This window comes from Eriocheir sinensis, chromosome 16 (assembly GCF_024679095.1).
Source record: "Eriocheir sinensis breed Jianghai 21 chromosome 16, ASM2467909v1, whole genome shotgun sequence".
NCBI lineage: Eukaryota > Metazoa > Arthropoda > Malacostraca > Decapoda > Varunidae > Eriocheir > Eriocheir sinensis.
This window is the reverse complement of record NC_066524.1, coordinates 14,635,742-14,651,365: the sequence shown is the minus strand read 5'-3', so window position 1 is coordinate 14,651,365 and position 15,624 is coordinate 14,635,742. Positions and strand designations below refer to the sequence as shown.

The following is a 15,624-nucleotide window of genomic DNA, read 5'->3' as shown; positions in this document are numbered from 1 at the left end:
TTCATCCGCATGCTTTACAGATTAGGTACCAGAGTTGTATTGTTATAATTGGGCATCCCATGAAACTTAACTGAAGCTTCGCAGTTTGTAATCATTGCCAAACCGTCACTGCTGTTTCAGGGCCAACGTAAAGCAAAGATTTTGGGGTTAATCAAACAACCACACGAGACCAGGCAATTGGAAAGAGGATGTGCTCTAGTCCTTGTTTTGGATTATTTTAAACGAGACTAAACCGACGGCAAAGTTGGAAATAAATGCGAATCCGTACGCGATACTTTTGTGTTGCTTCAGGCTCGTTAATCCACGTTTGTGAGGAAAGTGAAGGCTTCGTGGTTTCATGACACTGATGAGGAAAAGAAAGGCGAGGACGAGTTGTCAGGGTAAGGAAACTAATATATAATTGATAATTACCGAATAAGCAGTTTTTAGTTGGATGAAACTAATATTGATGAAAATGCCCTCGGGTGTTATTCGAGACGCCTACAAGGTAAAAAAAAGGCATGAAAGCTGTTCTTTCTTAGTTGTTCAGGGTAAATAATGAAATTCTTGGCCTTAACAACAAGTGGCGTGCTCACATTTCTATTCGAGCGTGCTTCGTGAACCCCCGAACCCCTGAAATGTCTCAGAGACTGCTTCACAGCTCACCGCAGCGCCGTCTACGGGTCGGCGAAGGAAACACACTAACTGACGTAGCGCCTTCCAAGTCTTCAACCGTTTGTGGTGGTCGGGCCGCGGAAGGGAATGGTCCGTGTCGTTTTGGAGACTCGTGAGGAAGCAGCGCGGCGCCGTGTGAACACCCCCGCCATGGCCCTGCTGAAGGTGGTACGTGTAGAGTGAAGTGCTTTGTTCTTTGGGTGAACCTGGTTGTCCTGCGTGACTAAGTGCTTGTGGTTTAGGTGCATATGTGAAACAGGTGATTATATCAGTGACATTTTCATCCTGACTCTAATTCTTGCTTCCGTTGAAAACTTTAAAACTATTTGGCTTTTGATTTCTTGGCGACCTCATACCATATGCCTGCGTCCATATGGTAAATTAAGTCTTTACCGTGTTCTTGCCACACGCACTGTTGATAACCTGCACATTTAAGAGTTAGCAGGGTCACTGAGTTGAATACGATCATGCACTAGTTTATCCGCGTTCAATCATTCTCGGGTGTAACAATCTCGTACCTTCTCATCGTTCAATCTCCAATATGTCCCCTCTGCCCAGGTGTTGGTGCTGCTGGTGGGCTGGTGTGCTGCTGCTCCCGCCCCCATTCCTGCCCGCATTCCTGACCCAGCCCCTGCCTCCGCCCCCGGCCCCGACCCTGCCTCCGACCCTGGCCCCGACCCTGCCTCCGCCCCTGGCCCCGACCCTGCCTCCGCCCCTTCGCCCGAGCACCCCGACACCAACGCCTCCTCCCACGCCGACGCTGCTACCCTCGACGAAGAACCAAGTGTGAGGGAAAAACGCTCTTTCCACCCTGAGCCGCCCGCGTCTGGTGGCGGCGGTGGTGGTGGTGGTGGTGAGTACTTACGTTGAGAATGAACTTTAAATCCAAGATATTTAAACGTCGTGTTAGTATTTATTAAGTTATGTAGTTAGTTTGGCTTTTATTTCCAATTTTGTGTTTCAATGTTGTGCCTGATGCTGGATTGGCTTAGTCTTGGCATCTACTTATTTTTCCTTTCCGTTCCAGGCTCCACTTCCTCCACCTCCACCCCCTTCACCTTCCCATCCTCCACCCCCTTCACCTTCCCATCCTCCACCCCCTTCACTTTTCCTTCCTCCACCCCCTTCACTTTCAGCTCCACTCCCAAGCCCTTCACCTTCCGCCCCTTCACTTTCGGCCACTCCACCACCCCCAACCCCTTCACCTTCGTCCCCCCCACCACCTCCAGCCCCGTCTCCCCTTACTTCGCTGATCCTCAAGGCCGCCCCGCCCCCTCGCCACCCACGCTGGGGCAAGAACTGACTCCACCACCCTCGAAGTGCCCGTAAGTACCCACCCACACTACCACTTACTCAGCTCACTCGCGCATTAATAACTCCTTCACTTTTACTCGTTCATTCACTTATATACTCGTTCATTCACTTATATACTCGTTCATTCACTTATATACTCGTTCATTCACTTATGTACTCGTTCATTCACTTATTACTCATGTACTCATCTTTTACCCATTAATCATCTTTTACTCACTCGCTTACTCACTCGCTTACTCATCGTTTACTCACTTGCTTACTCATCGTTTACTCACTCGCTTACTCATCGTTTACTCACTCGCTTACTCATCGTTTACTCACTCGCTTACTCATCGTTTACTCACTCGCTTACTCATCGTTTACTCACTCGCTTACTCATCGTTTACTCACTCGCTCACTCATCGTTTACTCACTCGCTCACTCATCGTTTACTCACTCGCTCACTCATCGTTTACTCACTCGCTCACTCATCGTTTACTCACTCGCTCACTCATCGTTTACTCACTCGCTCACTCATCGTTTACTCACTCGCTTACTCATCGTTTACTCACTCGCTTACTCACTCGCTTACTCACTCGCTTACTCGTTTACTCACTCGCTTACTCGTTTACTCACTCGCTTACTCGCTTACTCACTCGCTTACTCGCTTACTCACTCGCTTACTCGCTTACTCACTCGCTTACTCACTCGCTTACTCACTCGCTTACTCATCGTTTACTCACTCGCTTACTCATCGTTTACTCACTCGCTTACTCATCGTTTACTCACTCGCTTACTCATCGTTTACTCACTCGCTTACTCATCGTTTACTCACTCGCTTACTCATCGTTTACTCACTCGCTTACTCATCGTTTACTCACTCGCTTACTCATCGTTTACTCACTCGCTTACTCATCGTTTACTCACTCGCTTACTCATCGTTTACTCACTCGCTTACTCATCGTTTACTCACTCGCTTACTCATCGTTTACTCACTCGCTTACTCATCGTTTACTCACTCGCTTACTCATCGTTTACTCACTCGCTTACTCATCGTTTACTCACTCGCTTACTCATCGTTTACTCACTCGCTTACTCATCGTTTACTCACTCGCTTACTCATCGTTTACTCACTCGCTTACTCATCGTTTACTCACTCGCTTACTCATCGTTTACTCACTCGCTTACTCAATCGTTTACTCATCGCTTACTCAATCGTTTACTCACTCGCTTACTCGTTTACTCATCGCTTACTCACTCGTTTACTCATCGCTTACTCGTTTACTCGCTTACTCACTCGTTTACTCATCGCTTACTCGTTTACTCGCTTACTCGTTTACTCATCGCTTACTCATTTACTCTTATGAACGCCCTCGCATTTTTCCATATAATTAATCTCTTACTTATACTTATTTATCCACTTATTCGTACTCACCTGGTCATCCACACTCACCTAGTCATCCACACCCCTAGTCATCCACGTCTCGCCCCGGCAGCCACTTGGAGACCTTCTGCGACCCTTCCTCACCCTACCGAACGTTCAGTGGCCGCTGCAACAACCTCCAACACCCGGACTTCGGCGCCGCGGGTCAAGACTTCATCCGCTTCCTCCCCCCAGCCTACGGTAAGAGGGTGGAAGGGTTGGGTCACGGTTATAGAGGATTAGGGGTTAAGTATAAGGAACTGGGTTAAGTTAAAGGATTAGGGGAGCACAAGGGATTGGGTTTGGTTATAGAGGATTAGGGTTTAAGTATAAGGAATTGTGTTTGGTTATAGAGGATTAAGGGTAAGTATAAGGAATTGGGTTTGGTTATAGAGGATTAGGGGTTAAGTATAAGGGATTGGGTTTGGGTATAGAGGATTAGGGGTTAAGTATAAGGGATTGGGTTTGGGTATAGAGGATTAGGGGTTAAGTATAAGGGATTGGGTTTGGGTATAGAGGATTAGGGGTTAAGTATAAGGGATTGGGTTTGGGTATAGAGGATTAGGGGTTAAGTATAAGGGATTGGGTTTGGGTATAGAGGATTAGGGGTTAAGTATAAGGGATTGGGTTTGGGTATAGAGGATTAGGGGTTAAGTATAAGTGATTGGGTTTGGTTAAAGACGATTAGGGTTAAGTATAAGGATTGGGTTTGGGTATAGACGATTAGGTTAAGTATAAGGATTGGGTTTGGGTATAGAGGATTAGGGGTTAAGTATAAGGGATTGGGTTTGGGTATAGAGGATTAGGTTACATATGATTGGATTTGGTTATAGAGGATTAGGGGTTAAGTATAAGGGTTTGGGTCTCGGTTATAGAGGATTAGGGGTTAAGTATAAGGGATTGGGTTTGGTTATAGAGGATTAGGGGTTAAGTATAAGGGATTGGGTTTGGGTATAGAGGATTAGGGGTTAAGTATAAGGGGTTGGGTCACGGTTATAGAGGATTAGGGGTTAAGTATAAGGAATTGGGTTTGGTTATAGAGGATTAGGGGTTAAGTATAAGGGATTAGGTTTGGGTATAGGGGATTGGGGGAGAGTACATGGGATTTGGTTTGGTACTACAAGGATTGGAGAAGAGTTTATAGGGATTGGATGTTAGTTTGTGTGGACATAATGGTTTTAAGATGGATTGTGTTAGGAATATTGACATAGCAAAGAGGAAAAAATACAAGAAAACAATAAATACCTCCTTCATTCCATCCTCCACTCTCCCTTCTCCCCATTCTCTCTTCCCCTTTTTTTCGGTCCACCCCTCTCCCAAAACCCGTTCTCCCTCCTTCTCCCCTCTCATTTCCCTTTGCTCCCCTTTCTCCCTTTTTCCCTCCCCTGTTTTTCTTTCCTTTCCCCTTCTTTTCTCCCACTTTTCTCCTCTCCTTTCTCCCTCTATTTCCCCTCTCTACTTTTTTACCCCTCTCCTTTCGTACTTTCCTTTCTCCCTCTTTCTCCTTCTTTTCCTTCCTCCTCGCCAGACGCTCCCGCACTGTTCCGCACCCAGTCGGTCCGCGGCGGTCTGCTGCCCAACCCTCGCCTGCTGAGCCTGCTGCTGCGCCATGTACCGGAGGGCCACGGCCAGCCCGCCAACGCCCTCTTCGTCCAGATGGGGCAGTTTCTGGACCACGACTTCGCCATCACCACCACCGTCAGTAGTGAGTGGCAAGGGGACTTATTTTTTTATTGGTTATGCGGGTGTTTATTTTAATTTTATTTTTTTATTACTACTATTACCAATACGTCTACTACTTCTAATAATAATGAAGCTGCTACTACTACTACTACTAATATTACTAATACTAATACTGTTACTACGATTATAATTACTACTACTACTACTACTCTACGTATTAAGATTTCATTGTTGCTCCATGTTTCTAGCAATCCATTCACTACTACTGTTAGGTACTTATTCCTGCTACTTAAGATGTCATCACACTTATAATTGATAGTTGTCATTCTTGGTAGTGGTGTAGCTCTTAAAACGTCTATGAAGGGCCAAGGAGTATTTCGGCACTTTACTCTTCCTCTTTGTTCTTCCTCTTTACTCTTCCTCTTTGTTCTTCCTCTTTACTCTTCTTCCCCAGGTGGCGGTGACTCTGGGTTCAGCTGCCGCCCCTGCTCCTCTTGGGTCCACCCCCCCTGCGCGCCCATCCCCATCCCCGTCAACGACCCGTACATGCCCCCCGTCACGGAGTCCGGCCAGCCCAGGTGCCTCCGCTTCACCAGGTAAGCAGTGGTCGCACCGGTGATCGGGAGTGCCACAGGTAAGGCGAGACGAGTTGGTCAAATATTATATAATTTTGGAATTTTTACATTTCACATTTTATATATTTACGCTTGTCTTATGAGAACAAATATAGAGCAAATTATTTATAGTGTGCTCATAAACTCTAGCAGTGAAGTGTCTTGGGAGAACAAATAGACCAAATTAATTATAGTGTGCTCATAAACTCTAGTAGTGAAGTGTCTTAGGAGAACAAATATAACCAGATAGTTTATAGAGTGCTCATGACTAGTTCTAAAATATTTTAAGAGAACAAAGTTTATAGACCTGATAGTTTTACAGTGTCTTTATAATCTCTAGTAATAGTCTCTTATGAGAACAAATAGACCAAATATAGTCGGTTTAGTGTCTTCATCAACTCTGGTAACTCCATTTCCCCCTTTCCCGCCGCGGCAGGAGTGTGGGGCACGTCACCAGGGACGCGCATGGCCGCAGGACTCTCCGGCAACCCAACATGAACACGGCCTTCATCGACATGGCCCCGGTGGGTGTGGGTGTAAATGGATGTCTGAAGTGGATGGTGAGGTACGAGTGTCATGGCCCCGGTGGGTGTGGGTGTAAATGGATGTCTGAAGTGGATGGTGAGGTACGAGTGTCATGGCCCCGGTGGGTGTGGGTGTAAATGGATGTCTGAAGTGGATGGTGAGATACGAGTGACATGGCCCCGGTGGGTGTGGGTGTATATGGTTGTCTGAAGTGGATGGTGAGATACGAGAGACATGGCCCCGGTGGGTGTGGGTGTAAATGGATGTCTGAAGTGGATGGTGAGATACGAGTGACATGGCCCCGGTGGGTGTGGGTGTATATGGTTGTCTGAAGTGGATGGTGAGATACGAGTGACATGGCCCCGGTGGGTGGGTGTATATGGTTGTCTGAAGTGGATGGTGAGATACGAGACAAGGCCCTGTGGGTGTGGGTGTATATGGTTGTCTGAAGTGGATGGTGAGATACGAGACAAGGCCCAGTGGTGTGGGTGTATATGGTTGTCTGAAGTGGATGGTGAGATACGAGTGACATGGCCCCGGTGGGTGTGGGTGTATATGGTTGTCTGAAGTGGATGGTGAGATACGAGAGACATGGCCCCGGTGGGTGTGGGTGTATATGGTTGTCTGAAGTGGATGGTGAGATACAGAGACAAGGCCCCTGGTGTGGGTGTATATGGTTGTCTGAAGTGGATGGTGAGATACGAGAGACAAGGCCCCGGTGGGTGTGGGTGTATATGGTTGTCTGAAGTGGATGGTGAGATACGAGAGACAAGGCCCCGGTGGGTGTGGGTGTATATGGTTGTCTGAAGTGGATGGTGAGATACGAGAGACATGGCCCCGGTGGGTGTGGGTGTATATGGTTGTCTGAAGTGGATGGTGAGATACGAGAGACATGGCCCCGGTGGGTGTGGGTGTATATGGTTGTCTGAAGTGGATGGTGAGATACGAGAGACATGGCCCCGGTGGGTGTGGGTGTATATGATTGTCTGATGTGGATGGTGAGATAAGAGAGTAACAATGAGCTAGTGAAAATGGGGATGTATGTATAGATGTGAGGGTTAGATTATAGGCTGATGTGTGCGTGTCTGTGTTTGTTGGTGCATGTATGTGTATGTATGGTGTCCGATTAATTCCTCGGTCAATTCTCAAACTTGTAAAAAAAAAAAAAAAATCTTTACAATCGCGTAAAAACCTTGACATTTGGGGTTTGTTCATAGTTAATTACGCACCAAACCTTCACTTTTTCCGTTAATCACCTTCCGTAAACTTACTGTTGCTCTCCCCTTTATCTGTCTCTTCCCTGCCCAGATCTCGCCTTTATCTGTCTTCTCCTTATCTGTCTTCTCCCCTGCCCAGTTCTCACCTTTATATGTCTTCTCCTTGTCTGTCTTCTCCCCTGCCCAGATCTCACCTTTATCTGTCTCTTCCCTGCCCAGATATATGGTAACGAGGCCTGCACGGCGGAGTCAATAAGGGAGCGTCGCGGCGGGCGGCTACGGTCTGACACCAACCACATGCCTCTGATGCGGCCGGCCTCAGAGTTCCCGTTGTGCCGCTCGGAGGACGGTCACTGCATGCACTCCGGAGACAACAGGTGAGGGGGCGGGGATGGCGAGGAGGGTAGTTTTGTGTTGCTAGTGTCTGTGATTGGTGGTGGCTGAGTCTATAATACCAAGTCAAGACATACGCAGCTTTGGGAGGAGACACGGCAGAGGCGTGGTTTATGCGTGACACTGCTTGGAGCCAAACTAGAGAATTTAGAAACGGTGATTTAGAGAAAACGAAAAAAGGCGGACTAATTTAAATCAATCACTTCAACATGCCCTCCCTCGCACCCCACACCGCCGTTTGTAGGCATTGGAATTACAGTCACGCAATAGCACAATAAAAAGGCATATTTTTTTCGTCAGTGGCTTGCCTGAACGCGCCGTGAAAGAAGGCGAGAATGGACATCCAAAGTGCACACACGGCCGCAAATTTAGTCACCCCTGAACTGGCGGGGATTTTTTTTTTTTACCTTCAAGTGACGTCATCCCGCTGCTCCGCCCCCAAACCGCCCCCTGCACCTACCGGTCGCAGTTTTGAAGCAGAGTGACTTGACTTGGTATATATTGACTTAGGGTGATTGTGTGAGCTGTACGTACTGATGCGTGTGTGTGTGTGTGTGTGTGTGTGTGTGTGTGTGTTAGTGTGTGGTCATAGGAATTCCATTTTTTTTTTCACTAGTTCGGTCAACTATAAATCAATCGCATATGAAACTCAGTACTTGGTCTTGTTCCCGCCCCCTCACACCTGTCCCCGCCTCTCATCACCTTCAGGGCCAACGAGAACCTTGGCCTGTCGATGCTCCACGTGCTGTTCCACCGCGCCCACAACCACATAGCGAAGGGGCTGCAGGGCGTCAATCCACACTGGGACGACGAGCGGCTCTTCCAGGTGTGTGGGGCGTGAGGTGCTTGTTAAGGGGTGAGAGGGAGGATGATGTGGAGAGAGGAAAGCAGAGCAAGAGAAATGGAGAGGAGAGTAGTGGGGAGAGAGAGGAGATGGAGAATGGGATGGAATTAAATGGAGCAGTAAGAAGGAATGGAAAGGAAGAGAAAATGGGGGTTAGGGTAGAGAAGGGAGAGGAAGGAAGAGAAGGAGGGAACGGAGAAGGGAAGGGAGAGAAACAAAGGAAGGGAGGGAAAGGGAAGGGAAGGGAGGAGAGTGGAATGAAGAAGAATGAAAAATGGACAGGAAAGGACAGGAAGGAAGAGAAAGAGTGAATTGAAAAGGAAAGGGAAACGAACGAAGGGAAACGAACGAACGAACGAAGGGAAGGAAAGGGAAGGGAAGAGAGTAGACTGATGAAGGGAAGGAAGGGAGAGGAAGGAAGAAATGAAACCTTACTGTAGCATACTTAAGCAAACCTTCCTCTGTACCGTAGTTTCTCTCCCTCGCATTAACTCTTCTGCAGGAGGCGAGGCGCATCAACATCGCCCGCTTCCAGAACCTTTTGTACCGCGAGTATGTTCCCACGCTCATCGGCTACCACGCGGCGGCCAAGGACCAGCTCATCCCACACCACGAGGGCTACTTCTTGGTGCGTGCCTGCGTCTGGGGGGTTTGTTCGTGTAATCGTGAGTGTGAGTGACTGGGTGCGTGCGTGTTCGTGCTTGAATGAGTGTTTGCTCCTTCGTGTATGAGTATTTGCTAGTGTTTTCATGAGCCTGTTTGTTCGAAGGCGTGAGGGAATGGATGGTGTAGTACGTGTTTGTGTATACGAGATTGTTCTTGTCTTGTACGTGTTTGTGCAGTACTAATAATGTTTGGGTTTGCCGTAATGCTAGATTTCGTAATCACTTTTCTTACAAGTTTTCTTTTTCTTCCTTTCTCACTTGATCGATATTTTTTTTCACATTTCCTAAACTTTATATTAATTTCCTTTGGACTTCAATTTCCCTGTTCGCCAGCTCTGCCCCTTACTACTTGAAATTTCCCTTAGACTACTTTACTACTTATTACTTATTACTTTATACATACTTTATACTTGCATACTTTATACTTACTTTATTACTTGGACTACTTTACTGCTAGAAGTTTCCCTTAGACTACTTTACTACTTATTAACTTACTTATTACTTTATACATGCTTACTTTATACTTGCTTACTTTATACTTACTTTATTACTTGGACTACTTTACTGCTAGAAATTTCCCTTAGACTACTTTACTACTTATTAACTTACTTATTACTTACTTTATACATGCTTACTTTATACTTGCATACTTTATACTTACTTTATTACTTGGACTACTTTACTGCTAGAAGTTTCCCTTAGACTACTTTACTACTTATTAACTTACTTATTACTTACTTTATACATGCTTACTTTATACTTGCTTACTTTATACTTAACTTTATTACTTGGACTACTTTACTGCTAGAAGTTTTCCTTAGACTACTTTACTACTTATTAACTTACTTATTACTTACTTTATACTTGCTTACTTTATACTTGCTTACTTTATACTTACTTTATTACTTGGACTACTTTACTGCTAGAAATTTCCCTTAGACTTCAATTTCCCTTTTCTCCAGCCCTTTACCACAACGCGGCATCTTTAGTTTCCCTCTACTTCTCTCAGCCTTCTGCTTCACCCCTTTCTACATCCCTTCAAACTCTTCCCTTTTTTTTATATTCCCTATTTAGCTCCTTCCTCTTTTCATCCCAGATTCTCTCGCCATTCCTCCCTCCCCTTTCCTCCTTCCTTCCCTCTACTTCTCTGTCTTCTACTTCCTCTTTCTACATCCCTTCAAACCCTTCCCTTTCTTATATTCCCTCTTTAATTCCTCCCTCACTTCATTCCACTTAGATTCCCTTTCCACCCATCTACATCCGCCCCTCCTCACTTCTTCCTTCCCTCTACTTCTCTTCCTTTTTTTTATGTTCCCTCTTTAATTCCTTCTTCACTTCATCCCACTCAGATTCCCTCTCCACCCATCTACATTCCCCCCTCCCCCTCCTCATCTCTCTCCACCCCGCAGGACTACAACGCCTCCGTCAACCCCGCCATCTTCAACGACTTCACCACCGCCGCCTTCAGGGTTGGTCACTCTCAGGTGCCCCAGTACTTCTTCATGATGGACGAGCGCTACCGACCCTACAATCACGTGCCCCTCCACCAGACATTCTTTAACCCGTCTTATCTAAACCAGGTGAGGCTTTACGTTTACCTGTGTTACCTGGATTAATGAGGAGAGTGAGAGGGGTTTTGTTTTGCTTCCCTGTTAACTTAGTCTTTAGTTTTCTCATGTTTTCCTCCCTTCAGTTGTTCTTTTTCTTACTCTTTTCCCTTCCATCTAAACCAGGTGAGGGTCCACGCTTACCTGTGTTACCTGGAGTTCTGTGAGTGAGAGTGATCTTGTTTTGCTCCCCTGTTAACTTGGTCTTCAGTTTTTTTTTTCTGAACCGCCCTTTCATTTTTGTTTTCGCCTCCATATTTGTTACTTCTGTCTTCTTATCTTTCATCTCTCCTTCCCTTTCGGAGCTGCCCTTTCATTCCTCTTTGTTTTGTTTTCGCATCCATCCTTGTTACTTGTCTTCTCTTTCATTTCTCCTTCCCTTTCTGAGCTGCCCTTTCATCCCTCTTTCCCTTCCTCTCAGAACATCTCACTCTTTCCCTTCCTCTCAGAACATCTCACTCTTTCCCTTCCTCTCAGAACATCTCACTCTTTCCCTTCCTCTCAGAACACCTCAATCTCCTCCTCTCCCCGCAGCCTGGCGCCTTTGAGCCCCTGATGCGGGGGCTGTTGGCGACATCCAAGCGGCCGACAGACCTCAGCTTCGTGGACTGCCTCAACAACAAGCTTTTCCAGGAGGGGGACGACCCGCTCTCCGGCCACGACCTCTTCGCCATCAACATTGCCAGAGGTGAGTTACTGGGTCAGAGTCCTTGAGGTCCTGGAGTTAGTCTTAGTGTTCTTGTGAGTCTTCATGATTGTACTATATTTGGGCTTTGGTTTTGTTTTCATCCACCAAACTGTCTCATCGTAGCTTTTATTCCTCCATTGTTTTGTTTTGTTTTTTCTTTATACATTGCCTTACCTCATTCATTCATATCCCTTCACACTCATTCATGGTTTTTCTTTGTTCTTTTCCTCTTAGCTGCTTCCTTTACTGTAAAAAAAAAATATAAGCACCACTACACACAAACACACGTACTCTTTCCTTACATATTTGCAAGGTGTTTCTACATACATACATACATACATACATACATACATCGTCTTTCACAACCTCCCGCGCTCATCCACACACACACACACACACACACACACACACACACACACACACACACACACACACACACACACACACACACACACACACACACACACACACACACACACACACACACGTTCTCCATTCATACATTCTCGTGAGCACATACCACCAGCCACTTCTCATCCCCCAGGACGCGATCACGGGTTGGCTTCCTACGTAAGGTATTTATCGAAGTGCAAGATTAAGGAGGTGACGTCCTTCGCTGACCTCGAGTCCCTAATGCCCCGAAGAACCGCTGACCTGCTCTCCAAGGCGTACGCTGACGTGCAGGACATTGACCTCTACGTCGGGGGGCTGGTGAGGCTGCGTGCTGTTGTATTTGTGGATGAGGTCTTATTTTTTTCGTATGTGTTAGTGTTGCCTTCTATGTGTCTGCTTCCATCTCTGCTTTCGTATGTGTTTTTGTTTTTAATGTTTGTTTCCACCCCTCTTTTTATTTTTTGTCCATCTTTTTATTTCCATCTCTATTTTCATCTGTCGTATGTAGTTTGGTCCCATTCTCTTGTTTCCATCCATCCTGTCATCATGTTTGTCTTAACTTCCTATAACCTCTCTTCTCTCCCTCCCTCATGACCTCTTCCATCCTTCCCGCGTGTGTTCTTTCGTCCTCGTCTCTTAGTCTCTCCCCATCCTTCCCTCGTGGTTCTTCCTCTCCTCCCTTCCATCCCTCCCTCATGACCTCCCTTCCCTCGTGTGTTCTTTCGTCCTCGTCTCTTAGTGTCTCTTCATTCTTCCCTCCAGTCAGAGACGCCGATGCCCGGGGCGATGGTGGGGCCAACCTTTTCCTGCATCCTCACCACACAGTTCATCACGTCCAAGACCGGGGACAGGTTCTGGTGAGTGAGTGAGCAGTCCTTTTCCTTGCGCCCATATTAGTCTTGTTAAGTCTCGATTCAGTTCCTCGAAGAGTTAACTCCTTCTGTTAGTGTAATGAATTATGAAACTGATCGAGTGGTTAAATTACTTTGATCTTGTTTCTGATAATACTGAAGCTAACATTGTCTTTTCTTACTCAATGATTTCATGTGTTAGTATAATTATTTTATTTGTAGTTCTGTCATTTAGTGCGAGTATCCTCACTGTCCTCTTTATGCCACATTCTCGAGTGATGGTATATAATAGTAAAAGATCAACTAGGGGTCGTATTGTAAGACATTTCGCCGCCCAAGAACACATATGACAAGGCTTTCGTAGGAGTTGTGGGCATTTCCAGTAGTAGTTTGACACTTCTTCTGTACCGTGAACCTAAGAAACACTCATTAGAACCCGACTGCCCCCCTCTTTGACCCTTAGAAATACCTGATGTGAGAAGCGAAAGTGTCTTATGATACCGACCCTAGTGTCTCCTTAGCACTTACTTCATCACCGTTCCCTCCTCCGCGCCAGGTTCGAGGGCCCGGGCGCCGGCTTCACCCTGGACCAGCTGCAAACCATCAGACGGACGAGCCTCGCCAGCGTGTTGTGTGGCTGCTTCTACCAGTTCGACCCCCACGTGCCCGCCCAGGCCTTCCTCCTGCCCGACCAGCAAAGGTGACGCACTGACTCACGAGGGGAAGGGAAAGAGACCGTTTGAGGGGAATGATAAGTGGCAGACATTGAGGGAAAGCGAAGGGGCAGGTCTTGAAGGGAAGGGACATGGCTTAAGGGGAAAGGAAATGACTTCTTGATGGGATAACTGAAGGAAAGAGAAATATAGGAGCTAAATTAGGGATAAGTTGATCTGGACTGGAGGGAATGTAGTAAAAATGTATAGCAAGTGTAATATTGGTGTATAGGTAACTAATTTAGGTTCTTTAATGGGAAAGGACGGAGGGAAAGGTAAGAAAAAAAATATATACAGTAAGTACAACAACGCTATGCCTCTTGTCTTGTGAACTTTGCGACTGGCTTTTATTTTAACTCATCCCTTTTCCCCTTTCCAGCAACCCTCTGAAGCGATGCAGCGAGCTCCCGAAAATCGACCTGGAGCTGTGGCGGGAGGTGCCCCACAGCCCCCCCACGCCCTGTCGCCACCTGGGCCACGACTACCAGGTGGGCCGCCCCGTGCCTGTCTCCCCCTGCCTCGTGTGCGTGTGCCAGAAGGACGGGGAGGTGAGGAAACTGGGGGGGGGGATATTTTTTGGGGGAGAGAGTGTTTTAATTTTGTTTCGTGTGGTGTATGTGAACTAGTCTTGTATGTTCAGAATTTAGTCACATTCAGAATCAGGTATATACTCAAAAAACCTAGTCATTAGTACTCAATAGCTAGTCTCCTATCCTCATAATCTAGTCACGTATACAAATAACTACAAATATACAAAGTTATGCATTTTGCCCATTGTTTTTATCATAATGTTTTCTGTCTTTATTCATTGTTATGCTTACCGTGTTAATTTTACCTTCCTCTTCCCCACCGCGAGTTATGCATTTTTATCCTATTGTTATGTTTGTCTTATCTATTTTGTTTTACTTAATGTTTTTTTTCTTTCCTTCCCCTTCCCCTTCACCCTTCCCCTCTTCCCCTTCCCCTCTTTCCCCCCATCCTTCCCATCCTCCTCACCACCCTCTCCGCCGCATCAGGTGTGGTGTCGCTGTAACCTGTCTGGCTGCACACACGAGCCAAAGGACTACCACTGCCGCCGAGTCTGTGGCCACACCGCCCCGGGCCCGCAGCCACAGCCACAGCCTCACCCACAGTACACGCTGCACTGATTGTTAATGTTGTTAATCGTCGTTGTTTATTGTTACCTGCGTGTGTGTGTGTTTGTGTGTGTATGGCGAAGCGTGTGTGGCTGTAGCGAAGATAAATAAATATTAAGTAATTTTTTTCGCGCTTAATAACCTGGAACAAGAATAGTAGGCGGTAATAAGAGTGTAGCAAATTATAATAACTTAGGTTACACCTCTGAAAGTTGCACCTCTGAGTCTGTCGTATAAGAACTTTAAATTATAAACACCATTTGAACTTTTAGGAAAAACCGTAGAAAGGAACCCTAAAGCAATTTAAAACCTTTTGAGCCCCCTGAGAATTAGGACTGGGTGTTGTACACAAGCACACAATTATAACCACGTACTGTACTTTTCAATACGGGTGGTTTGTCACTGGAACCTCGAACCATATTGAAGGGTGCTTAAGAATGGCGAGGAAAATGAAGGAAAGCTGTGTGGGCATAACTGTTGGCGTGAGGTAATGGTTGCGAGCTTCATAAATGCCCCCCAAAATACTTGAAAAAATGGGTATATAGAAAAAGTCTTTGTGTCCTTCAGTCTTTTCAAGCTATACTGAATAATCTCCGGAAGGAAGTCAAAGTGTTAACATGAACGTGTACTTAGAGAAGAGTTGTATGGAGTAGGCAAACGAGGAGGAGCAAGAGTTACGTGGAGTAGGCAAGCGAGGAGAAGCATCTACCTGCCCACATCCGAAAGGTGACCAATAACAACCCTGATCAAATACATCTACAAATAAATAAAATAGTTTCGCCAGCTGTCGGGTACTGGTATATTAAACCTGAAACTAGACATAAGGCGGACTCCGTGCATAATATAAATCAAAATCAACGTGGAAAGCTTGTGTAATCTTATATTGGCGAACCTCATTACTCCCTCTCGTCCCATCCTCAACTTC

The 15,624-nt window shown here is 46.2% G+C and overlaps 1 protein-coding gene across 2 annotated transcripts; it reads left to right on the top strand.

The window, feature by feature from the left end:
• Positions 1-663: 663 nt before the first annotated feature.
• LOC126999341 (peroxidase-like) lies at positions 664-14,823 on the top strand. Of its 2 annotated transcripts, none has more exons than XM_050861862.1 (17): positions 664-822; positions 1,213-1,498; positions 1,682-1,979; positions 3,444-3,571; positions 4,899-5,075; positions 5,508-5,649; positions 6,104-6,191; positions 7,629-7,786; positions 8,511-8,628; positions 9,149-9,274; positions 10,721-10,891; positions 11,453-11,606; positions 12,151-12,317; positions 12,762-12,856; positions 13,407-13,550; positions 13,943-14,111; positions 14,580-14,823. In XM_050861862.1, exons 1-17 carry the CDS (start codon positions 742-744, stop codon positions 14,709-14,711), a joined length of 2,634 nt encoding a protein of 877 aa, XP_050717819.1. In that variant the 5' UTR covers positions 664-741; the 3' UTR covers positions 14,712-14,823. The 2 variants fall into 2 exon arrangements, with proteins under 2 accessions (XP_050717819.1, XP_050717818.1); XM_050861861.1 differs by having other exon boundaries at positions 1,213-1,501.
• Positions 14,824-15,624: the final 801 nt, after the last annotated feature.

Bases quoted from the DNA above. Each gene is read 5' to 3' on its own strand.
- LOC126999341 (XM_050861861.1), top strand. From the start codon at position 742: ATGGTCCGTGTCGTTTTGGAGACTCGTGAGGAAGCAGCGCGGCGCCGT. The intron at 7,787-8,510 runs GTGAGGGGGCGG...CATCACCTTCAG, and splicing joins ATGCACTCCGGAGACAACAG to GGCCAACGAGAACCTTGGCC. The intron at 10,892-11,452 runs GTGAGGCTTTAC...CTCTCCCCGCAG, and splicing joins ACCCGTCTTATCTAAACCAG to CCTGGCGCCTTTGAGCCCCT.